General features: G+C 37.9%; 1 protein-coding gene across 1 annotated transcript in view; it reads left to right on the top strand.

Moving 5' to 3' along the window:
• The window catches only part of fras1 (Fraser extracellular matrix complex subunit 1), a 383,712-nt gene that overhangs the window by 269,493 nt on the left and 91,719 nt on the right, over window positions 1-22,500 (top strand). Inside the window, exons 28-33 of the mRNA XM_072912400.1 lie at window positions 3,490-3,813; window positions 6,619-6,775; window positions 11,253-11,425; window positions 15,548-15,664; window positions 15,862-15,976; window positions 21,570-21,707. Of these exons, the coding sequence (XP_072768501.1) occupies window positions 3,490-3,813; window positions 6,619-6,775; window positions 11,253-11,425; window positions 15,548-15,664; window positions 15,862-15,976; window positions 21,570-21,707 (1,024 nt within the window). The remainder of the gene's footprint in view (window positions 1-3,489; window positions 3,814-6,618; window positions 6,776-11,252; window positions 11,426-15,547; window positions 15,665-15,861; window positions 15,977-21,569; window positions 21,708-22,500) is intronic.

Genomic DNA, 22,500 nt, shown 5'->3' with positions numbered 1-22,500 from the left:
GTTACATTACACATTTAGGTATGTTACATTACACATTTAGGTATGTTACATTACACATTTAGCTATGTTACATTACACATTTAGGTATGTTACATTACACATTTAGGTATGTTACATTACACATTTAGGTATGTTACATTACACATTTAGGTATGTTACATTACACATTTAGGTATGTTACATTACACATTTAGCTATGTTACATTACACATTTAGGTATGTAACATTACACATTTAGGTATGTTACATTACACATTTAGCTATGTTACATTACACATTTAGGTATGTAACATTACACATTTAGGTATGTTACATTACACATTTAGCTATGTTACATTACACATTTAGGTATGTAACATTACACATTTAGGTATGTTACATTACACATTTAGCTATGTTACATTACACATTTAGGTATGTAACATTACACATTTAGCTATGTTACATTACACATTTAGCTATGTTACATTACACATTTAGGTATGTTACATTACACATTTAGGTATGTTACATTACACATTTAGCTATGTTACATTACACATTTAGGTATGTTACATTACACATTTAGCTATGTTACATTACACATTTAGGTATGTTACATTACACATTTAGGTATGTTACATTACACATTTAGGTATGTTACATTACACATTTAGGTATGTTACATTACACACGCTCACTGTTGGCATGTTAACTTTTTCTTTACCTCATTTTACAAGCGTGCACCTCAGAGTCATATAATGCTAACGTTAGTGTGCTAATTTTTCAGCCGTGCGCCTCCTATAACTTGCTTTGTTACATATGCTAACTTTTAGCATGTTAACTTGTTTAGCTAATTTTACGAGCGTGGGCCTCAGTCATGTGATGCTAACATTGGCGTGCTAACTTTTTAAGCCAATCTTTCAGCCGTACACCTTAGAGTCATATTTATTGGTACGTTACCTATGCTATGTGTTAGCATGTTAACCTTTTTAGCAAATTTTACAAGCATACAACTCAAAATCATATAATGCTAATGTTAGCGTGCTAACTTTTTAAGCCAATCTTTCAGCCGTACACCTTAGAGTCATATTTATTGGTACGTTACCTATGCTATGTGTTAGCATGTTAACCTTTTTAGCAAATTTTACAAGCATACACCTCAAAATCATATAATGCTAACGTTAGCGTGCTAAATTTGTAAGCCAATCTTTCAGCCGTACACCTTAGAGTCATATTTATTGGTACGTTACCTATGCTATGTGTTAGCATGTTAACCTTTTTAGCAAATTTTACAAGCATACACCTCAAAATCATATGATGCTAACGTTAGCGTGCTAACTTTTTAAGCCAATCTTTCAGCCATACACCTTAGAGTCATATTTACTGGTACGTTACCTATGCTATGTGTTAGCATGTTAACCTTTTTAGCAAATTTTACAAGCATACACCTCAAAATCATATGATGCTAACGTTAGCGTGCTAACTTTTTAAGCCAAATTTTCAGCCGTACACCTTAGAGTCATATTTATTGGTACGTTATCTATGCTATGTGTTAGCATGTTAACCTTTTTAGCAAATTTTACAAGCATACACCTCAAAATCATATGATGCTAACGTTAGCGTGCTAAATTTTTAAGCCAATCTTTCAGCCGTACACCTTAGAGTCATATTTATTGGTACGTTATCTATGCTATGTGTTAGCATGTTAACCTTTTTAGGAAATTTTACAAGCATACACCTCAAAATCATATGATGCTAACGTTAGCGTGCTAACTTTTTAAGCCAATTTTTCAGCCGTACACCTTAGAGTCATTGGTAGCATTGGTACGTTACCTATGCTACGTGTTAGCATGTTAACCTTTTTAGCAAATTTTACAAGCATACACCTCAAAATCATATGATGCTAACGTTAGCGTGCTAACTTTTTAAGCCAATCTTTCAGCCGTACACCTTAGAGTCATATTTATTGGTACGTTACCTATGCTATGTGTTAGCATGTTAACTTGTTTAGCTAATTTTACGAGCGTGGGCCTCAGTCATGTGATGTTAACATTGGCGTGCTAACTTTTTAAGCCAATCTTTCAGCCGTACACCTTAGAGTCATATTTATTGGTACGTTACCTATGCTATGTGTTAGCATGTTAACCTTTTTAGCTAATTTTACAAGCATACACCTCAAAATCATATGATGCTAACGTTAGCGTGCTAACTTTTTAAGCCAAACTTTCAGCCGTACACCTTAGAGTCATATTTATTGGTACGTTACCTAAGCTATGTGTTAGCATGTTAACCTTTTTAGCAAATTTTACAAGCATACACCTCAAAATCATATGATGCTAACGTTAGCGTGCTAAATTTTTAGGCCAATCTTTCAGCCGTACACCTTAGAGTCATATTTATTGGTACGTTACCTATGCTATGTGTTATCATGTTAACCTTTTTAGCAAATTTTACAAGCATACACCTCAAAATCATATAATGCTAACATTAGCGTGCTAACTTTTTAAGCCAATCTTTCAGCCGTACACCTTAGAGTCATATTTATTGGTACGTTACCTATGCTATGTGTTAGCATGTTAACCTTTTTAGCTAATTTTACAAGCATACATCTCAAAATCATATGATGCTAACATTAGCGTACTAACTTTTTAAGCCAATCTTTCAGCCGTACACCTTAGAGTCATATTTATTGGTACGTTACCTATGCTATGTGTTAGCATGTTAACCTTTTTAGCAAATTTTACAAGCATACACCTCAAAATCATATGATGCTAACATTAGCGTGCTAACTTTTTAAGCCAATCTTTCAGCCGTACACCTTAGAGTCATATTTATTGGTACGGTACCTATGCTATGTGTTAGCATGTTAACTTGTTTAGCTAATTTTACGAGCGTGGGCCTCAGTCATGTGATGCTAACATTAGCGTGCTAACTTTTTAAGCCAATCTTTCAGCCGTACACCTTAGAGTCATATTTACTGGTACGTTATCTATGCTATGTGTTAGCATGTTAACTTTTTTAGCAAATTTTACAAGCATGCACCTCAAAATCATATGATGCTAGCGTTAGCGTGCTAACTTTTTAGGCCAATTTTTCAGCCGTACACCTTGGAGTCATTGGTAGCATTGGTACGTTACCTATGCTACGTGTTAGCATGTTAACGTTTTTAGCTAATTTTACAAGCATACATCTCAAAATCATGTCATGCTAACGTTAGCGTGCTAACTTTTTAAGCCAATTTTTCAGCCGTACACCTTGGAGTCATTGGTAGCATTGGTACGTTACCTATGCTACGTGTTAGCATGTTAACCTTTTTAGCTAATTTTACAAGCATACATCTCAAAATCATGTCATGCTAACGTTAGCATGCTAACTTTTTAAGCCAATTCAACAGCCACACACCTCACAGTCATATATTTTGGTAGGTTGCATATGCTAACTGTTAGCATTTAGTCAACATGTAGCAGTAGTAGTGATTCAGTTCTCACATGAAGTATTTTGTTCCAGCCTCCGAGGGTCCTGACTTTAGCCCCCCTGCTGGTGGACGGCCCCGGGGCCACGGCGACCCTCACCAAGTCCGTCCTGCTGGTGGACGACCCCGACAACCCGGCCGATGTCCTGGTCATGGTCCTGGAGCCGCCCGGTCACGGCCGCCTGACCCGGGTCCACGGCGACCGGGTCCTGGGCCGCTTCAAGCTGGACGAGCTCTCCCGGGAGCAGGTCCAGTACGTCCATGACGGGTCGCGGGCCGCCCAGGACCACATGGTGCTGCAGGTCAATGACGGACACGCCTACCAGAACATTCTGTTGCGGGTCCTCATCAGCCAGGAGGTAAGAACTTTCAACAGTCTGTGAGTCCAAACTACTAGCGTTCAGTTCTTACTGAATGCTAACCCTAACCCAGTTAGCATGCTAGCGCTGTTTAGCTAATTTAGCAGTTATACACCTTACTTGACAAATGCTACTTGTTAGCACGCTAACACTAGTAGCCTTGCTGTTTTTAATCAAATGCTATAAGCAAACACCAATGTTGGTACCTGATGTATGCTAACGTTAACATGCTAGCATTTTCAACACATGTTTCAGGTATACATCGCAGAGTGATATATTTTGGTACTTGATGCTAGCTTTGTTTCGCTAAGTTAGCAGTTATACACCTCAGCGTCAGATATTTATTTTACTTGACAAATGCTACTTGTTAGCACGCTAACGCTAGTAGGCTAGCTTTTTTAATCAAATGTTATAGGTTAGCACCAATTTTGGTACCTGATGTATGCTAACGTTAACATGCTAGCATTTTCAACAAATGTTTCAGGTATACATCGCAAAGTGTGCTACACTTGCTATTTTAGCATGATAGCTTTTTTCAAGTGCACTTGAAGAAGTAAATAAATAAATAAAAGTACATGTGTCAGACAGGAAGTGCACTTGAAGAAGTAAATAAATAAATAAAAGTACATGTGTCAGACAGGAAGTGCGCTTGAAGAAGTAAATAAATAAATAAAAGTACATGTGTCAGACAGGAAGTGCACTTGAAGAAGTAAATAAATAAATAAAAGTACATGTGTCAGACAGGAAGTGCGCTTGAAGAAGTAAATAAATAAATAAAAGTACATGTGTCAGACAGGAAGTGCCCTTGAAGAAGTAAATAAATAAATAAAAGTACATGCGTCAGACAGGAAGTGAACTTGAAGAAGTAAATAAATAAATAAAAGTACATGTGTCAGACAGGAAGTGAACTTGAAGAAGTAAATAAATAAATAAAAGTACATGTGTCAGACAGGAAGTGAACTTGAAGTAAATAAATAAATAAAAGTACATGTGTCAGACAGGAAGTGCACTTGAAGAAGTAAATAAATAAATAAAAGTACTTGTGTCAAACAGGAAGTGCACTTGAAGAAGTAAATAAATAAATAAAAGTACATGTGTCAGACAGGAAGTGCCCTTGAAGAAGTAAATAAAGAAATAAAAGTACATGTGTCAGACAGGAAGTGCACTTGAAGAAGTAAATAAATAAATAAAAGTACATGTGTCAGACAGGAAGTGCACTTGAAGAAGTAAATAAATAAATAAAAGTACATGTGTCAGACAGGAAGTGCACTTGAAGAAGTAAATAAATAAATAAAAGTACATGTGTCAGACAGGAAGTGAACTTGAAGTAAATAAATAAATAAATAAAAGTACATGTGTCAAACAGGAAGTGAACTTGAAGAAGTAAATAAATAAATAAAAGTACATGTGTCAGACAGGAAGTGAACTTGAAGAAGTAAATAAATAAATAAAAGTACATGTGTCAGACAGGAAGTGAACTTGAAGAAGTAAATAAATAAATAAAAGTACATGTGTCAGACAGGAAGTGCACTTGAAGAAGTAAATAAATAAATAAAAGTACATGTGTCAGACAGGAAGTGCACTTGAAGAAGTAAATAAATAAATAAAAGTACATGTGTCAGACAGGAAGTGCCCTTGAAGAAGTAAATAAATAAATAAAAGTACATGTGTCAGACAGGAAGTGCCCTTGAAGAAGTAAATAAATAAATAAAAGTACATGTGTCAGACAGGAAGTGCACTTGAAGAAGTAAATAAATAAATAAAAGTACATATGTCAGACAGGAAGTGCCCTTGAAGAAGTAAATAAATAAATAAAAGTACATGTGTCAGACAGGAAGTGAACTTGAAGAAGTAAATAAATAAATAAAAGTACATGTGTCAGACAGGAAGTGCACTTGAAGAAGTAAATAAATAAATAAAAGTACATGTGTCAGACAGGAAGTGCACTTGAAGAAGTAAATAAATAAATAAAAGTACATGTGTCAGACAGGAAGTGCACTTGAAGAAGTAAATAAATAAATAAAAGTACTTGTGTCAGACAGGAAGTGAACTTGAAGAAGTAAATAAATAAATAAAAGTACATGTGTCAGACAGGAAGTGCACTTGAAGAAGTAAATAAATAAATAAAAGTACATGTGTCAGACAGGAAGTGCACTTGAAGAAGTAAATAAATAAATAAAAGTACATGTGTCAGACAGGAAGTGAACTTGAAGAAGTAAATAAATAAATAAAAGTACATGTGTCAGACAGGAAGTGCCCTTGAAGAAGTAAATAAATAAATAAAAGTACATGTGTCAGACAGGAAGTGAACTTGAAGAAGTAAATAAATAAATAAAAGTACATGTGTCAGACAGGAAGTGAACTTGAAGAAGTAAATAAATAAATAAAAGTACATGTGTCAGACAGGAAGTGCACTTGAAGAAGTAAATAAATAAATAAAAGTACATGTGTCAGACAGGAAGTGCACTTGAAGAAGTAAATAAATAAATAAATGTACATGTGTCAGACAGGAAGTGCACTTGAAGAAGTAAATAAATAAATAAAAGTACATGTGGCAGACAGGAAGTGCACTTGAAGAAGTAAATAAATAAATAAATGTACATGTGTCAGACAGGAAGTGAACTTGAAGAAGTAAATAAATAAATAAAAGTACATGTGTCAGACAGGAAGTGCACTTGAAGAAGTAAATAAAAGTACCTGTGTCAGACAGGAAGTGCACTTGAAGAAGTAAATAAATAAAAGTTGTACAAGTAGAAAGTAGAGGAAGTGACTTTCTGAATCCTTGACTGTGATTGGTTGTTGCAGGCATGGTGGCCTCACCTGCGCTCTGTGCCTCACACCTGGGTGAAGGAGGGCGGGATGGTGCGCCTAAACAGGAAGTACCTGCGGGCCCACTTCCTGGGGGTCAGCGCTGACCACGTCCTTTACACCATCCTGACCTCGCATGGACCACCCAGATATGGTACTACTCTTCTCTCGATTCACTAAATCACCTGATATTACATCACCTGATACTAAATCACCTGATATTACATCACCTGATATTACATCAGCTGATATTACATCACCTGATATTACATCACCTGATAGTAAATCACCTGTTTGTTGCGCCCTACAAAGTGTTTATACTGTAAGTACTGTGCTTATTACGCAGCCGCTGTTTGATTGTGACGTGCATCTTAGGAGGTGTTGAAGTGAGTATGTCAAGTTGCTAATGCTAACCGGTAGCATGTCAATGGCAAAGCCCATGTATGTTAGCATCCAGCTAGTGCCATTGTGGACATGTGGAGCCTGCATAGATCAGTGCTTGCACTCGTAGAATTAGTAGTCGTGCTACGTTGCGCCGTGTTTGGGACACGTCCCGAGTCGTGAAGCAAACAGATGGCGCTCACTTCTGGTGTCAGAGCTTTTCTGCCTGTCACTCACACGCAGCAGATGGAGCCCAGACCCACTGGCAAGACGTGTGTGGAAGGTTGTTAGCAAAGAGGAGTTTTATACTTTTTGTCGTCTTATGGAAAGTTTTCTGCAAAATTGATGTCAGTTTTTGTATATATATATATACATATGTATATATGTATATATATATATATATGTAAATGTAAAAACAATTTTTTTTAATTTTCTTTATTTTTTATTTATTTTTATTTAAGGTTGTTTTTTTTATATGATTCACCCCTAGTAACAATGATAACAATAAGTAATAATAATGATAATAATGGTCATTAGTGACACCCTAGTAACAATGATAACAATAAGTAATAATAATGATAATAATGGTCATTATAAGAACAATAAGTAACAATGATAACAATAAGTAATAATAATGATGATAATAATGGTCATAATGATAACAATAAGTAATAATGATAACAATAAGTAATAACGATAATAATGGTCATAATGATAACAATAAGTAATAATGATAACAATAAGTAATAAAGATAATAATGGTCATAATGATAACAATAATTAATAATGATAATAATGGTCATAATAATAACAATACGTAATAATGATAATAATGGTCATAATGATAACAATTAGTAATAATGATAACAATAAGTAATAAAGATAATAATGGTCATAATGATAACAATAAGTAATAATGATAACAATGGTCATTGGTGACACTCTAGTAACAATGATAACAATAAGTAATAATAATGATAATAATGGTCATAATGATAACAATAAGTAATAATGGTCATTAGTGACACTCTAGTAACAATGATAACAATAAGTAATAATGATAACAATAAGTAATAAAGATAACAATGGTCATAATGATAACAATAATTAATAATGATAATAATGGTCATAATAATAACAATACGTAATAATGATAACAATAAGTAATAAAGATAATAATGGTCATAATGATAACAATTAGTAATAATGATAACAATAAGTAATAAAGATAATAATGGTCATAATGCTAACAATAAGTAATAATGATAATAATGGTCATTGGTGACACTCTAGTAACAATGATAACAATAAGTAATAATAATGATAATAATGGTCATAATGATAACAATAAGTAATAATGATAACAATAAGTAATAAAGATAATAATAGTCATAATGATAACAATAATTAATAATGATAATAATGGTCATAATGATAACAATACGTAATAATGATAATAATGGTCATAATGATAACAATTAGTAATAATGATAACAATAAGTAATAAAGATAATAATGGTCATAATGCTAACAATAAGTAATAATGATAATAATGGTCATTGGTAACACTCTAGTAACAATGATAACAATAAGTAATAATAATGATAATAATGGTCATAATGCTAACAATAAGTAATAATGATAATAATGATCATTGGTAACACTCTAGTAACAATGATAACAATAAGTAATAATAATGATAATAATGGTCATTGGTGACACTCTAGTAACAATGATAACAATAAGTAATAATAATGGTCATTAGTGACACTCTAGTAACAATGATAACAATAAGTAATAATAATGATAATAATGGTCATAATGATAACAATAAGTAATAATGGTCATTAGTGACACTCTAGTAACAATGATAACAATAAGTAATAATGATAACAATAAGTAATAAAGATAATAATGGTCATAATGATAACAATAATTAATAATGATAATAATGGTCATAATGATAACAATACGTAATAATGATAATAATGGTCATAATGATAACAATTAGTAATAATGATAACAATAAGTAATAAAGATAATAATGGTCATAATGCTAACAATAAGTAATAATGATAATAATGGTCATTGGTGACACTCTAGTAACAATGATAACAATAAGTAATAATAATGGTCATTAGTGACACTCTAGTAACAATGATAACAATAAGTAATAATAATGATAATAATGGTCATAATGATAACAATAAGTAATAATGGTCATTAGTGACACTCTAGTAACAATGATAACAATAAGTAATAATAGTGATAATAATGGTCATAATGATAACAATAAGTAATAATGATAACAATAAGTAATAAAGATAATAATGGTCATAATGATAACAATAATTAATAATGATAATAATGGTCATAATGATAACAATACGTAATAATGATAATAATGGTCATAATGATAACAATTAGTAATAATGATAACAATAAGTAATAAAGATAATAATGGTCATAATGCTAACAATAAGTAATAATGATAATAATGGTCATTAGTGACACTCTAGTAACAATGATAACAATAAGTAATAATAATGATAATAATGGTCATAATGATAACAATAAGTAACAATGGTCATTAGTGACACTCTAGTAACAATGACAACAATAAATAATAATAATGATGATAATGGTCATAATGATAACAATAAGTAATAATGGTCATTAGTGACACTCTAGTAACAATGATAACAATAAATAATAATAATGATGATATTGGTCATAATGATAACAATAAGTAATAATGGTCATTAGTGACACTCTAGTAACAATGATAACAATAAGTAATAATAATGATAATAATGGTCATAATGATAACAATAAGTAATAATAATGATAACAATGGTCATTAGTGACACTCTAGTAACAATGATAACAATAAATAATAATAATGATGATAATGGTCATAATGATAACAGTAAGTAATAATGGTCATTAGTGACACTCTAGTAACAATGATAACAATAAATAATAATAATGATGATAATGGTCATAATGATAACAATAAGTAATAATGGTCATTAGTGACACTCTAGTAACAATGATAACATTAAGTAATAATAATGATAATAATGGTCATAATGATAACAATAAGTAATAATGATGATAATAATGGTCATTAGTGACACTCTAGTAACAATGATAACAATAAATAATAATAATGATGATAATGGTCATAATGATAACAATAAGTAATAATGGTCATTAGTGACACTCTAGTAACAATGATAACAATAAATAATAATAATGATGATAATGGTCATAATGATAACAATAAGTAATAATGGTCATTAGTGACACTCTAGTAACAATGATAACATTAAGTAATAATAATGATAATAATGGTCATAATGATAACAATAAGTAATAATAATGATAATAATGGTCATAATAATAACAATAAGTAACAATGATAACAATAAGTAATAATAATGATAATAATGGTCATAATGATAACAATAAGTAATAATGATAACAATAAGTAATAAAGATAATAATGGTCATAATGATAACAATAATTAATAATGATAATAATGGTCATAATGATAACAATACGTAATAATGATAATAATGGTCATAATGATAACAATTAGTAATAATGATAACAATAAGTAATAAAGATAATAATGGTCATAATGCTAACAATAAGTAATAATGATAATAATGGTCATTGGTGACACTCTAGTAACAATGATAACAATAAGTAATAATAATGATAATAATGGTCATAATGATAACAATAAGTAATAATGGTCATTAGTGACACTCTAGTAACAATGATAACAATAAATAATAATAATGATGATAATGGTCATAATGATAACAATAAGTAATAATGGTCATTAGTGACACTCTAGTAACAATGATAACAATAAATAATAATAATGATGATAATGGTCATAATGATAACAATAAGTAATAATGGTCATTAGTGACACCCTAGTAGTGATAGCAATAAATAATGATGATAATGGTCATAATGCTAACAATAAATAATAATAATGGTCATTAGTGACACTCTAGTAACAATGATAACAATAAATAATAATAATGATGATAATGGTCATAATGATAACAATAAGTAATAATAATGGTCATTAGTGACACTCTAGTAACAATAACAATAAATAATAATAATGATAATAATGGTCATAATGATAACAATAAGTAATAATAATGATAATAATGGTCATTAGTGACACGGTGCTGGACTGAGCAGGTGTGATCTATCCCCCCAGGTGAGGTGGTCCTGGTCTCCATGCCAGCTGACGGCCCTCCAGAAGGATGGAGTCCATCGGAGGAGCGAGGCTACACCAGCACCACCTCCTTCACCCAGCAGGACGTGGACCACGGCACCGTCTGGTACCGACATTTTGGCCACGGGACCACCAGCGACTCTTTCCAGTTCCAGGTCAGTGAACTGGACCCAGGTGTCAACATGTTCCTGTGTGGACTGAAGACCAGAACTATGGTCTGCCACACCACTGCCTTCTCATTCCAGTCTCAGTCCTAGTCCTACTTCTCATTCCAGTCTCAGTCCTAGTCCTACTTCTCATTCCAGTCTCAGTCCTAGTCCTACTTCTCATTCCAGTCTCAGTCCTAGTCCTTCCAGTCTGTCCTACTCCTACTTCTCATTCCAGTCTCAGTCCTAATCCTACTTCTCATTCCAGTCTCAGTCCTAGTCCTACTTCTCATTCCAGTCTCAGTCCAAGTCCAACTTCTCATTCCAGTCTCAGTCCTAGTCCTACTTCTCATTCCAGTCTCAGTCCTTGTCCTACTTCTCATTCCAGTTTTAGTCCTAGTCCTACTTCTCATTCCAGTTTTAGTCCTAGTCCTACTTCTCATTCCAGTCTCAGTCCTACTCCTACTTCTCATTCCAGTCTCAGTCCTAGTCCTACTTCTCATTCCAGTCTCAGTCCTAGTCCTACTTCTCATTCCAGTCTCAGTCCTACTCCTACTTCTCATTCCAGTCTCAGTCCTAGTCCTACTTCTCATTCCAGTCTCAGTCTTACTCCTACTTCTCATTCCAGTCTCAGTCCTAGTCCTACTTCTCATTCCAGTCTCAGTCCTAGTCCTACTTCTCATTCCAGTTTCAGTCCTAGTCCTACTTCTCATTCTAGTCTCAGTCCTAGTCCTACTTCTCATCCTAGTCTCAGTCCTAGTCCTACTTCTCATTCCAGTCTCAGTCCTAGTCCTACTTCTCATTCCAGTCTCAGTCCTAGTCCTACTTCTCATTCCAGTCTCAGTCCTAGTCCTACTTCTCATCCTAGTCTCAGTCCTAGTCCTACTTCTCATTCCAGTCTCAGTCCTAGTCCTACTTCTCATTCCAGTCTCAGTCCTAGTCCTACTTCTCATTCCAGTCTCAGTCCTACTCCTACTTCTCATTCCAGTCTCAGTCCTAGTCCTACTTCTCATTCCAGTCTGTCCTAGTCCTACTTCTCATTCCAGTCTCAGTCCTAGTCCTACTTCTCATTCCAGTCTCAGTCCTAGTCCTACTTCTCATTCCAGTCTCAGTCCTACTCCTACTTCTCATTCCAGTCTCAGTCCTAGTCCTACTTCTCATTCCAGTCTCAGTCCTAGTCCTACTTCTCATTCCAGTCTCAGTCCTATTCCTACTTCTCATTCCAGTCTCAGTCCTAGTACTACTTCTCATTCCAGTCTGTCCTAGTCCTACTTCTCATTCCAGTCTCAGTCCTAGTCCTACTTCTCATTCCAGTCTCAGTCCTAGTCCTACTTCTCATTCCAGTCTCAGTCCTAGTCCTACTTCTCATTCCAGTCTCAGTCCTACTCCTACTTCTCATTCCAGTCTCAGTCCTAGTCCTACTTCTCATTCCAGTCTCAGTCCTAGTCCTACTTCTCATTCCAGTCTCAGTCCTAGTCCTACTTCTCATTCCATTCTCAGTCCTACTCCTACTTCTCATTCCAGTCTCAGTCCTATTCCTACTTCTCATTCCAGTCTCAGTCCTAGTCCTACTTCTCATTCCATTCTCAGTCCTACTCCTACTTCTCATTCCAGTCTCAGTCCTATTCCTACTTCTCATTCCAGTCTCAGTCCTAGTCCTACTTCTCATTCCAGTCTCAGTCCTACTCCTACTTCTCATTCCAGTTTCAGTCCTAGTCCTACTTCTCATTCCAGTTTCAGTCCTAGTCCTACTTCTCATTCCAGTCTCAGTCCTAGTCCTACTTCTCATTCCAGTCTCAGTCCTAGTCCTACTTCTCATTTTAGTCTCAGTCCTAGTCCTACTTCTCATTCCAGTCTCAGTCCTAGTCCTACTTCTCATTTTAGTCTCAGTCCTAGTCCTACTTCTCATTCCAGTTTCAGTCCTAGTCCTACTTCTCATTCCAGTCTCAGTCCTATTCCTACTTCTCATTCCAGTCTCAGTCCTAGTCCTACTTCTCATTCCAGTCTCAGTCCTACTCCTACTTCTCATTCCAGTTTCAGTCCTAGTCCTACTTCTCATTCCAGTTTCAGTCCTAGTCCTACTTCTCATTCCAGTCTCAGTCCTAGTCCTACTTCTCATTCCAGTCTCAGTCCTAGTCCTACTTCTCATTTTAGTCTCAGTCCTAGTCCTACTTCTCATTCCAGTCTCAGTCCTAGTCCTACTTCTCATTTTAGTCTCAGTCCTAGTCCTACTTCTCATTCCAGTTTCAGTCCTAGTCCTACTTCTCATTCCAGTCTCAGTCCTACTCCTACTTCTCATTCCAATCTCAGTCCTAGTCCTACTTCTCATTCCAGTCTCAGTCCTACTCCTACTTCTCATTCCAGTCTCAGTCCTAGTCCTACTTCTCATTCCAGTCTCAGTCCTAGTCCTACTTCTCATTCCAGTCTCAGTCCTAGTCCTACTTCTCATTCCAGTCTCAGTCCTACTCCTACTTCTCATTCCAGTCTCAGTCCTATTCCTACTTCTCATTCCAGTCTCAGTCCTAGTCCTACTTCTCATTCCAGTCTCAGTCCTAGTCCTACTTCTCATTCCAGTCTCAGTCCTAGTCCTACTTCTCATTCCACTAGTCTCAGTCCTAGTCCTACTTCTCATTCCAGTCTCAGTCTTAGTCCTACTTCTCATTCCAGTCAGTCCTAGTCCTACTTCTCTTTCCAGTCTCAGTCCTAGTCCTACTTCTCATTCCAGTCTCAGTCCTACTCCTATTTCTCATTCCAGTCTCAGTCCTAGTCCTACTTCTCATTCCAGTCTCAGTCCTAGTCCTACTTCTCATTCCAGTTTCAGTCCTAGTCCTACTTCTCATTCCAGTCTCAGTCCTAGTCCTACTTCTCATTACAGTCTCAGTCCTAGTCCTACTTCTCATTCCAGTCTCAGTCCTAGTCCTACTTCTCATCCTAGTCTCAGTCCTAATCCTATTTCTCATTCCAGTCTCAGTCCTAGTCCTACTTCTCATTCCAGTCTCAGTCCTAGTCCTACTTCTCATTCCAGTCTCAGTCCTAGTCCTACTTCTCATTCCAGTCTCAGTCCTACTCCTACTTCTCATTCCAGTCTCAGTCCTAGTCCTATTTCTCATTCCAGTCTCAGTCTTAGTCCTACTTCTCATTCCAGTCAGTCCTAGTCCTACTTCTCATTCCAGTCTCAGTCCTAGTCCTACTTATCAATTCCAGTCTCAGTCCTACTCCTACTTCTCATCCTAGTCTCAGTCCTAGTCCTACTTCTCATTCCAGTCTCAGTCCTAGTACTACTTCTCATTCCAGTCTCAGTCCTAGTCCTACTTCTCATTCCAGTCTCAGTCCTAGTCCTACTTCTCATTCCAGTCTCAGTCCTACTCCTACTTCTCATCCTAGTCTCAGTCCTAGTCCTACTTCTCATTCCAGTCTCAGTCCTAGTACTACTTCTCATTCCAGTCTGTCCTAGTCCTACTTCTCATTCCAGTCTCAGTCCTAGTCCTACTTCTCATTCCAGTCTCAGTCCTAGTCCTACCCTCAAAACCACTACATAGATCCATTTATTTATTTAAAAAAAAAGGTAATTTGAGTAGAAATGTGCTAACAGTTAGCACACTGGCCATTTCAATAACAAAAAATAAAAGCGAAATGAGCTAAAAAAAATTTTTTTTTAAATACAGTTAACATGCTAACAGTAGTATGCTAAAATGCTAACAATAACATGCCTGCAGTTAGCATTAGTGAAATACCAAAATATATGACATTGAGGTGTATACCTCCTAAAATAACAAAAAAAAAATGCTAGCATGCTAATGCTAACATGCTAAAATACTTCTAAAATGTGCTAAAACAAAATTGCCTACTAGCATTAAAAACATGCTAACAGGTAGCATTGGTCAAGTGACAAAATGTTTGTTGCTAAATTAGCTCAAAGAAAGCTTGCATGCTAATGTTAGCATGCTAAAATACTAACTGTAGCATTGAAATATGTCTCCATCTTAGAAGTATGCTAACTTTTCCTATGTCGTGCTAACGTTAGAATGCTAACGCATCATACTAGCATTCTAGCAAGTTGTGAATGTTTAACCCTAAAAATCATGGATTTTAATGCTTGAGTATTTCCTTGCACGTGGTTGACGTCGCCAGGTGTCCAGTGAGGCTCCTCCCATCGTGCAAACAAACACTCAGACTTTCACTGTCGGAGTTTTACCACAAAACCCTGAATTCCCTCAGCTGGACCCCGACTGTGGTCTTCAAGTGACGGTGAGGAAAATACACTGCAGCTTCTCAATATTCTCATGGATACATGCTTAGATGTCATGTCCTTGGCTGGTGTGTGTGTGTGTGTGTGTGTGTGTGTGTGTGTGTGTGTGTGTGTGTGTGTGTGTGTGTGTGTGTGTGTGTGTGTGTGTGTGTGTGTGTGTGTGTGTGTGTGTGTGTGTGTGTGTGTGTGTGTGCAGGCTGTAGAGAATGGTGTGACAGAGATAACATCCTCAGCTCTTTCCTTCATTGACTCTGAGACTTCCAGTGAGGATCTCATCTACAACATCACCAAACCTCTGCCAGCAGGACAAGGTCACACACACACACACACACATTATACACACACACACACACACACACACATTCTATAAACACACACACACACACAGGAACTTAATGTGTCTCACACAAAAGTGAGCGGTCACATTTCCATGTTGCCAAGCAATCATTCTATAGAAAGTACTTTAGAGCAGTCAGTGTACAGCTTCCCTCCTCCCTATCTTCCTTCCCTCCTCCCTATCTTCCTTCCTTCCTCCCTATCTTCCTTCCCTCCACCCTATTTTCCTTCCCTCCTCCCTATCTTCCTTCCCCCTCCCTATCTTCCTTCCCTCCTCCCTATCTTCCTTCCCTCCTCCCTATCTTCCTTCCCTCCTCCCTATCTTCCTTCCCTCCTCCCTATCTTCCTTCCCTCCTCCCTATCTTCTTTCCCTCCTCCCTATCTTCCTTCCCTCCTCCCTATCTTTCTTCCTTCCTCCCTATCTTCCTTCCTTCCTCCCTATCTTCCTTCCCTCCTCCCTATCTTCTTTCCCTCCTCCCTATCTTCCTTCCCTCCTCCCTATCTTCCTTCCCTCCTCCCTATCTTCCTTCCCTCCTCCCTATCTTCCTTCCTTCCTCCCTATCTTCCTTCCCTCCACCCTATTTTCCTTCCCTCCTCCCTATCTTCCTTCCCTCCTCCCTATCTTCCTTCCCTCCTCCCTATCTTCCTTCCCTCCACCCTATTTTCCTTCCCTCCTCCCTATCTTCCTTCCTTCCTCCCTATCTTCCTTCCTTCCTCCCTATCTTCCTTCCCTCCACCCTATTTTCCTTCCCTCCTCCCTATCTTCCTTCCCTCCTCCCTATCTTCCTTCCCTCCTCCCTATCTTCCTTCCCTCCACCCTATTTTCCTTCCCTCCTCCCTATCTTCCTTCCCTCCTCCCTATCTTCCTTCCCTCCTCCCTATCTTCCTTCCCTCCTCCCTATCTTCCTTCCCTCCTCCCTATCTTCCTTCCTTCCTCCCTATCTTCCTTCCCTCCTCCCTATCTTCCTTCCCTCCTCCCTATCTTCCTTCCCTCCTCCCTATCTTCCTTCCCTCCACCCTATTTTCCTTCCCTCCTCCCTATCTTCCTTCCCTCCTCCCTATCTTCCTTCCTTCCTCCCTATCTTCCTTCCCTCCACCCTATTTTCCTTCCCTCCTCCCTATCTTCCTTCCCTCCTCCCTATCTTCCTTCCTTCCCTCCTCCCTATCTTCCTTCCTTCCTCCCTATCTTCCTTCCCTCCACCCTATTTTCCTTCCCTCCTCCCTATCTTCCTTCCCCCTCCCTATCTTCCTTCCCTCCTCCCTATTTTCCTTCCCTCCTCCCTATCTTCCTTCCCTCCTCCCTATCTTCCTTCCCTCCTCCCTATCTTCCTTCCTTCCTCCCTATCTTCCTTCCCTCCACCCTATTTTCCTTCCCTCCTCCCTATCTTCCTTCCCCCTCCCTATCTTCCTTCCCTCCTCCCTATTTTCCTTCCCTCCTCCCTATCTTCCTTCCCTCCTCCCTATCCTCCTTCCCTCCTCCCTATCTTCCTTCCCTCCTCCCTATATTCCTTCCCTCCTCCCTATCTTCCTTCCCTCCTCCCTATCTTCCTTCCTTCCTCCCTATCTTCCTTCCCTCCTCCCTATCTTCCTTCCCTCCTCCCTATCTTCCTTCCTTCCTCCCTATCTTCCTTCCCTCCTCCCTATCTTCCTTCCTTCCCAACTTGTGTGTGTTGCGAGTCCAAGCTGTACTCTGACTACTCTAAAGTGTATTCATGTTTGGTTCCTAACGTAACAGGAAGTCTTGAATGGACTTCCTGTCAAGGCTCCGCCCTCCTGTCAGGCTGTTGCCTGGGAGACAAGTGTGTTCCACGTATGGTTCCATTGTATGGTTTCATAGTATGGTCCCATAGTATGGTTCCACACATGGTTCCATAGTATGGTTCCACATATGGTCCCATAGTATGGTTCCATAGTATGGTTCTATAGTATGGTTCCACATATGGTCCCATAGTATGGTTCCATAGTATGATTCCACACATGGTTCCATAGTATGGTTCCACATATGGTTCCATAGTATGATTCCACACATGGTTCCATAGTATGGTTCCATAGTATGATTCCACACATGGTTCCATAGTATGATTCCACACATGGTTCCATAGTATGGTTCCACACATGGTTCCATAGTATGGTTCCATAGTATGATTCCACACATGGTTCCATAGTATGATTCCACACATGGTTCCATAGTATGGTTCCACATATGGTTCCATAGTATGGTTCCATAGTATGATTCCACACATGGTTCCATAGTATGATTCCACACATGGTTCCATAGTATGGTTCCACATATGGTTCCATAGTATGGTTCCACATATGGTTCCATAGTATGGTTCCACACATGGTTCCATAGTATGGTTCCATAGTATGATTCCACACATGGTTCCATAGTATGATTCCACACATGGTTCCATAGTATGGTTCCACATATGGTTCCATAGTATGGTTCCATAGTATGATTCCACACATGGTTCCATAGTATGATTCCACACATGGTTCCATAGTATGGTTCCACATATGGTTCCATAGTATGGTTCCACATATGGTCCCATAGTATGGTTCCATAGTATGGTTCTATAGTATGGTTCCACATATGGTCCCATAGTATGGTTCCATAGTATGATTCCACACATGGTTCCATAGTATGGTTCCACATATGGTTCCATAGTATGATTCCACACATGGTTCCATAGTATGGTTCCACACATGGTTCCATAGTATGGTTCCATAGTATGATTCCACACATGGTTCCATAGTATGATTCCACACATGGTTCCATAGTATGGTTCCACATATGGTCCCATAGTATGGTTCCATAGTATGATTCCACACATGGTTCCATAGTATGATTCCACACATGGTTCCATAGTATGGTTCCACATATGGTTCCATAGTATGGTTCCACATATGGTTCCATAGTATGGTTCCACACATGGTTCCATAGTATGGTTCCATAGTATGATTCCACACATGGTTCCATAGTATGATTCCACACATGGTTCCATAGTATGGTTCCACATATGGTTCCATAGTATGGTTCCATAGTATGATTCCACACATGGTTCCATAGTATGATTCCACACATGGTTCCATAGTATGGTTCCACATATGGTTCCATAGTATGGTTCCACATATGGTCCCATAGTATGGTTCCATAGTATGGTTCTATAGTATGGTTCCACATATGGTCCCATAGTATGGTTCCATAGTATGATTCCACACATGGTTCCATAGTATGGTTCCACATATGGTTCCATAGTATGATTCCACACATGGTTCCATAGTATGGTTCCACACATGGTTCCATAGTATGGTTCCATAGTATGATTCCACACATGGTTCCATAGTATGATTCCACACATGGTTCCATAGCATGGTTCCACATATGGTTCCATAGTATGATTCCACACATGGTTCCATAGTATGGTTCCACACATGGTTCCATAGTATGGTTCCATAGTATGATTCCACACATGGTTCCATAGTATGATTCCACACATGGTTCCATAGTATGGTTCCACACATGGTTCCATAGTATGGTTCCATAGTATGATTCCACACATGGTTCCATAGTATGATTCCACACATGGTTCCATAGTATGGTTCCACATATGGTTCCATAGTATGGTTCCATAGTATGATTCCACACATGGTTCCATAGTATGATTCCACACATGGTTCCATAGTATGGTTCCACATATGGTTCCATAGTATGGTTCCATAGTATGATTCCACACATGGTTCCATAGTATGGTTCCACATATGGTTCCATAGTATGGTTCCATATTATGATCCCACACATGGTTCCATAGTATGGTTCCACATATGGTTCCATAGTATGGTTCCATAGTATGATTCCACACATGGTTCCATAGTATGGTTCCATATTATGATTCCACACATGGTTCCATAGTATGGTTCCACATATGGTTCCATAGTATGGTTCCATAGTATGATTCCACACATGGTTCCATAGTATGGTTCCACATATGGTTCCATAGTATGGTTCCATAGTATGATTCCACACATGGTTCCATAGTATGATTCCACACATGGTTCCATAGTATGGTTCCACATATGGTTCCATAGTATGGTTCCACATATGGTTCCATAGTATGGTTCCATAGTATGATTCCACACATGGTTCCATAGTATGATTCCACACATGGTTCCATAGTATGGTTCCACATATGGTTCCATAGTATGGTTCCACATATGGTCCCATAGTATGGTTCCATAGTATGGTTCTATAGTATGGTTCCACATATGGTCCCATAGTATGGTTCCATAGTATGGTTCTATAGTATGGTTCCACATATGGTCCCATAGTATGGTTCCATAGTATGATTCCACACATGGTTCCATAGTATGGTTCCACATATGGTTCCATAGTATGATTCCACACATGGTTCCATAGTATGGTTCCACACATGGTTCCATAGTATGGTTCCATAGTATGATTCCACACATGGTTCCATAGTATGATTCCACACATGGTTCCATAGTATGGTTCCACATATGGTTCCATAGTATGATTCCACACATGGTTCCATAGTATGGTTCCACACATGGTTCCATAGTATGGTTCCATAGTATGATTCCACACATGGTTCCATAGTATGATTCCACACATGGTTCCATAGTATGGTTCCACACATGGTTCCATAGTATGGTTCCATAGTATGATTCCACACATGGTTCCATAGTATGATTCCACACATGGTTCCATAGTATGGTTCCACATATGGTTCCATAGTATGATTCCACACATGGTTCCATAGTATGATTCCACACATGGTTCCATAGTATGGTTCCACATGTGGTTCCATAGTATGGTTCCATAGTATGATTCCACACATGGTTCCATAGTATGGTTCCATAGTATGGTTCCATAGTATGATTCCACACATGGTTCCATAGTATGGTTCCACATATGGTTCCATAGTATGGTTCCATAGTATGATTCCACACATGGTTCCATAGTATGGTTCCATATTATGGTTCCATAGTATGATTCCACACATGGTTCCATAGTATGGTTCCACACATGGTTCCATAGTATGATTCCACACATGGTTCCATAGTATGATTCCACACATGGTTCCATAGTATGGTTCCACATATGGTTCCATAGTATGATTCCACACATGGTTCTATAGTATGGTTCCACATATGGTCCCATAGTATGGTTCCATATTATGATTCCACACATGGTTCCATAGTATGGTTCCACATATGGTCCCATAGTATGGTTCCATATTATGATTCCACACATGGTTCTATTGTATGGTTCCACATATGGTCCCATAGTATGGTTCCATATTATGATTCCACACATGGTTCTATAGTATGGTTCCACATATGGTCCCATAGTGTGGTTCCATATTATGATTCCACACATGGTTCCATAGTATGGTTCCACATATGGTCCCATAGTATGATTCCACACATGGTTCCATAGTATGGTTCCATAGTATGGTTCCATAGTATGGTTCCACATATGGTTCCATAGTATGGTGTTTAGATGGTGAAGAAGGTCCATGTTCTAGAAGGTTGTCCACCTTGCAGGAACCATCGAGCACCAAGAGAGACCACATGTGTCAGTCCAACATTTCAGTCAGGCAGACGTGGACCAGCACAAGATCCTCTACAGACCTCCTAGGTTTCCTTCACACCTGCAGGAACTCTACCAGTACTCCTTCATAGGTGACATCATCACTCAACATCATCACTCAACATCATCACATCATCACTCAACATCATCACTCAACACCATCACATCATCACTCAACACCATCACTCAACACCATGACATCATCACTCAACACCATCACATCATCACTCAACACCATCCCATCATCACTCAACACCATCACATCATCACTCAACACCATCACATCATCACTCAACACCATCACATCATCACTCAACACCATCACATCATCACTCAACACCATCACATCATCACTCAACACCATCCCATCATCACTCAACACCATCACATCATCACTCAACACCATCCCATCATCACTGAACACCATCACTCAACACCATCACATCATCACTCAACATCATCACTCAACACCATCCCATCATCACTGAACACCATCACATCATCACTGAACATCATCACTCAACACCATCACATCATCACTCAACACCATCACATCATCACTCAACACCATGACATCATCACTCAACATCATCACTCAACACCATCCCATCATCACTGAACACCATCACATCATCACTGAACATCATCACTCAACACCATGACATCATCACTCAACATCATCACTCAACACCATGACATCATCACTCAACATCATCACTCAACACCATCACATCATCACTCAACATCATCACTCAACACCATCACATCATCACTCAACACCATCACATCATCACTCGACACCATCACGTCGTCACTGAACACCATCACGTCGTCACTGAACACCATCACATCATCACTCAACACCATCACATCATCACTCGACAC

This window comes from Nerophis lumbriciformis, linkage group LG03, assembly GCF_033978685.3.
Source record: "Nerophis lumbriciformis linkage group LG03, RoL_Nlum_v2.1, whole genome shotgun sequence".
Lineage (NCBI taxonomy): Eukaryota > Metazoa > Chordata > Actinopteri > Syngnathiformes > Syngnathidae > Nerophis > Nerophis lumbriciformis.
The sequence above is the reverse complement of the archived record's forward strand: the minus strand, read 5'-3'. Positions and strand labels throughout refer to the sequence as shown.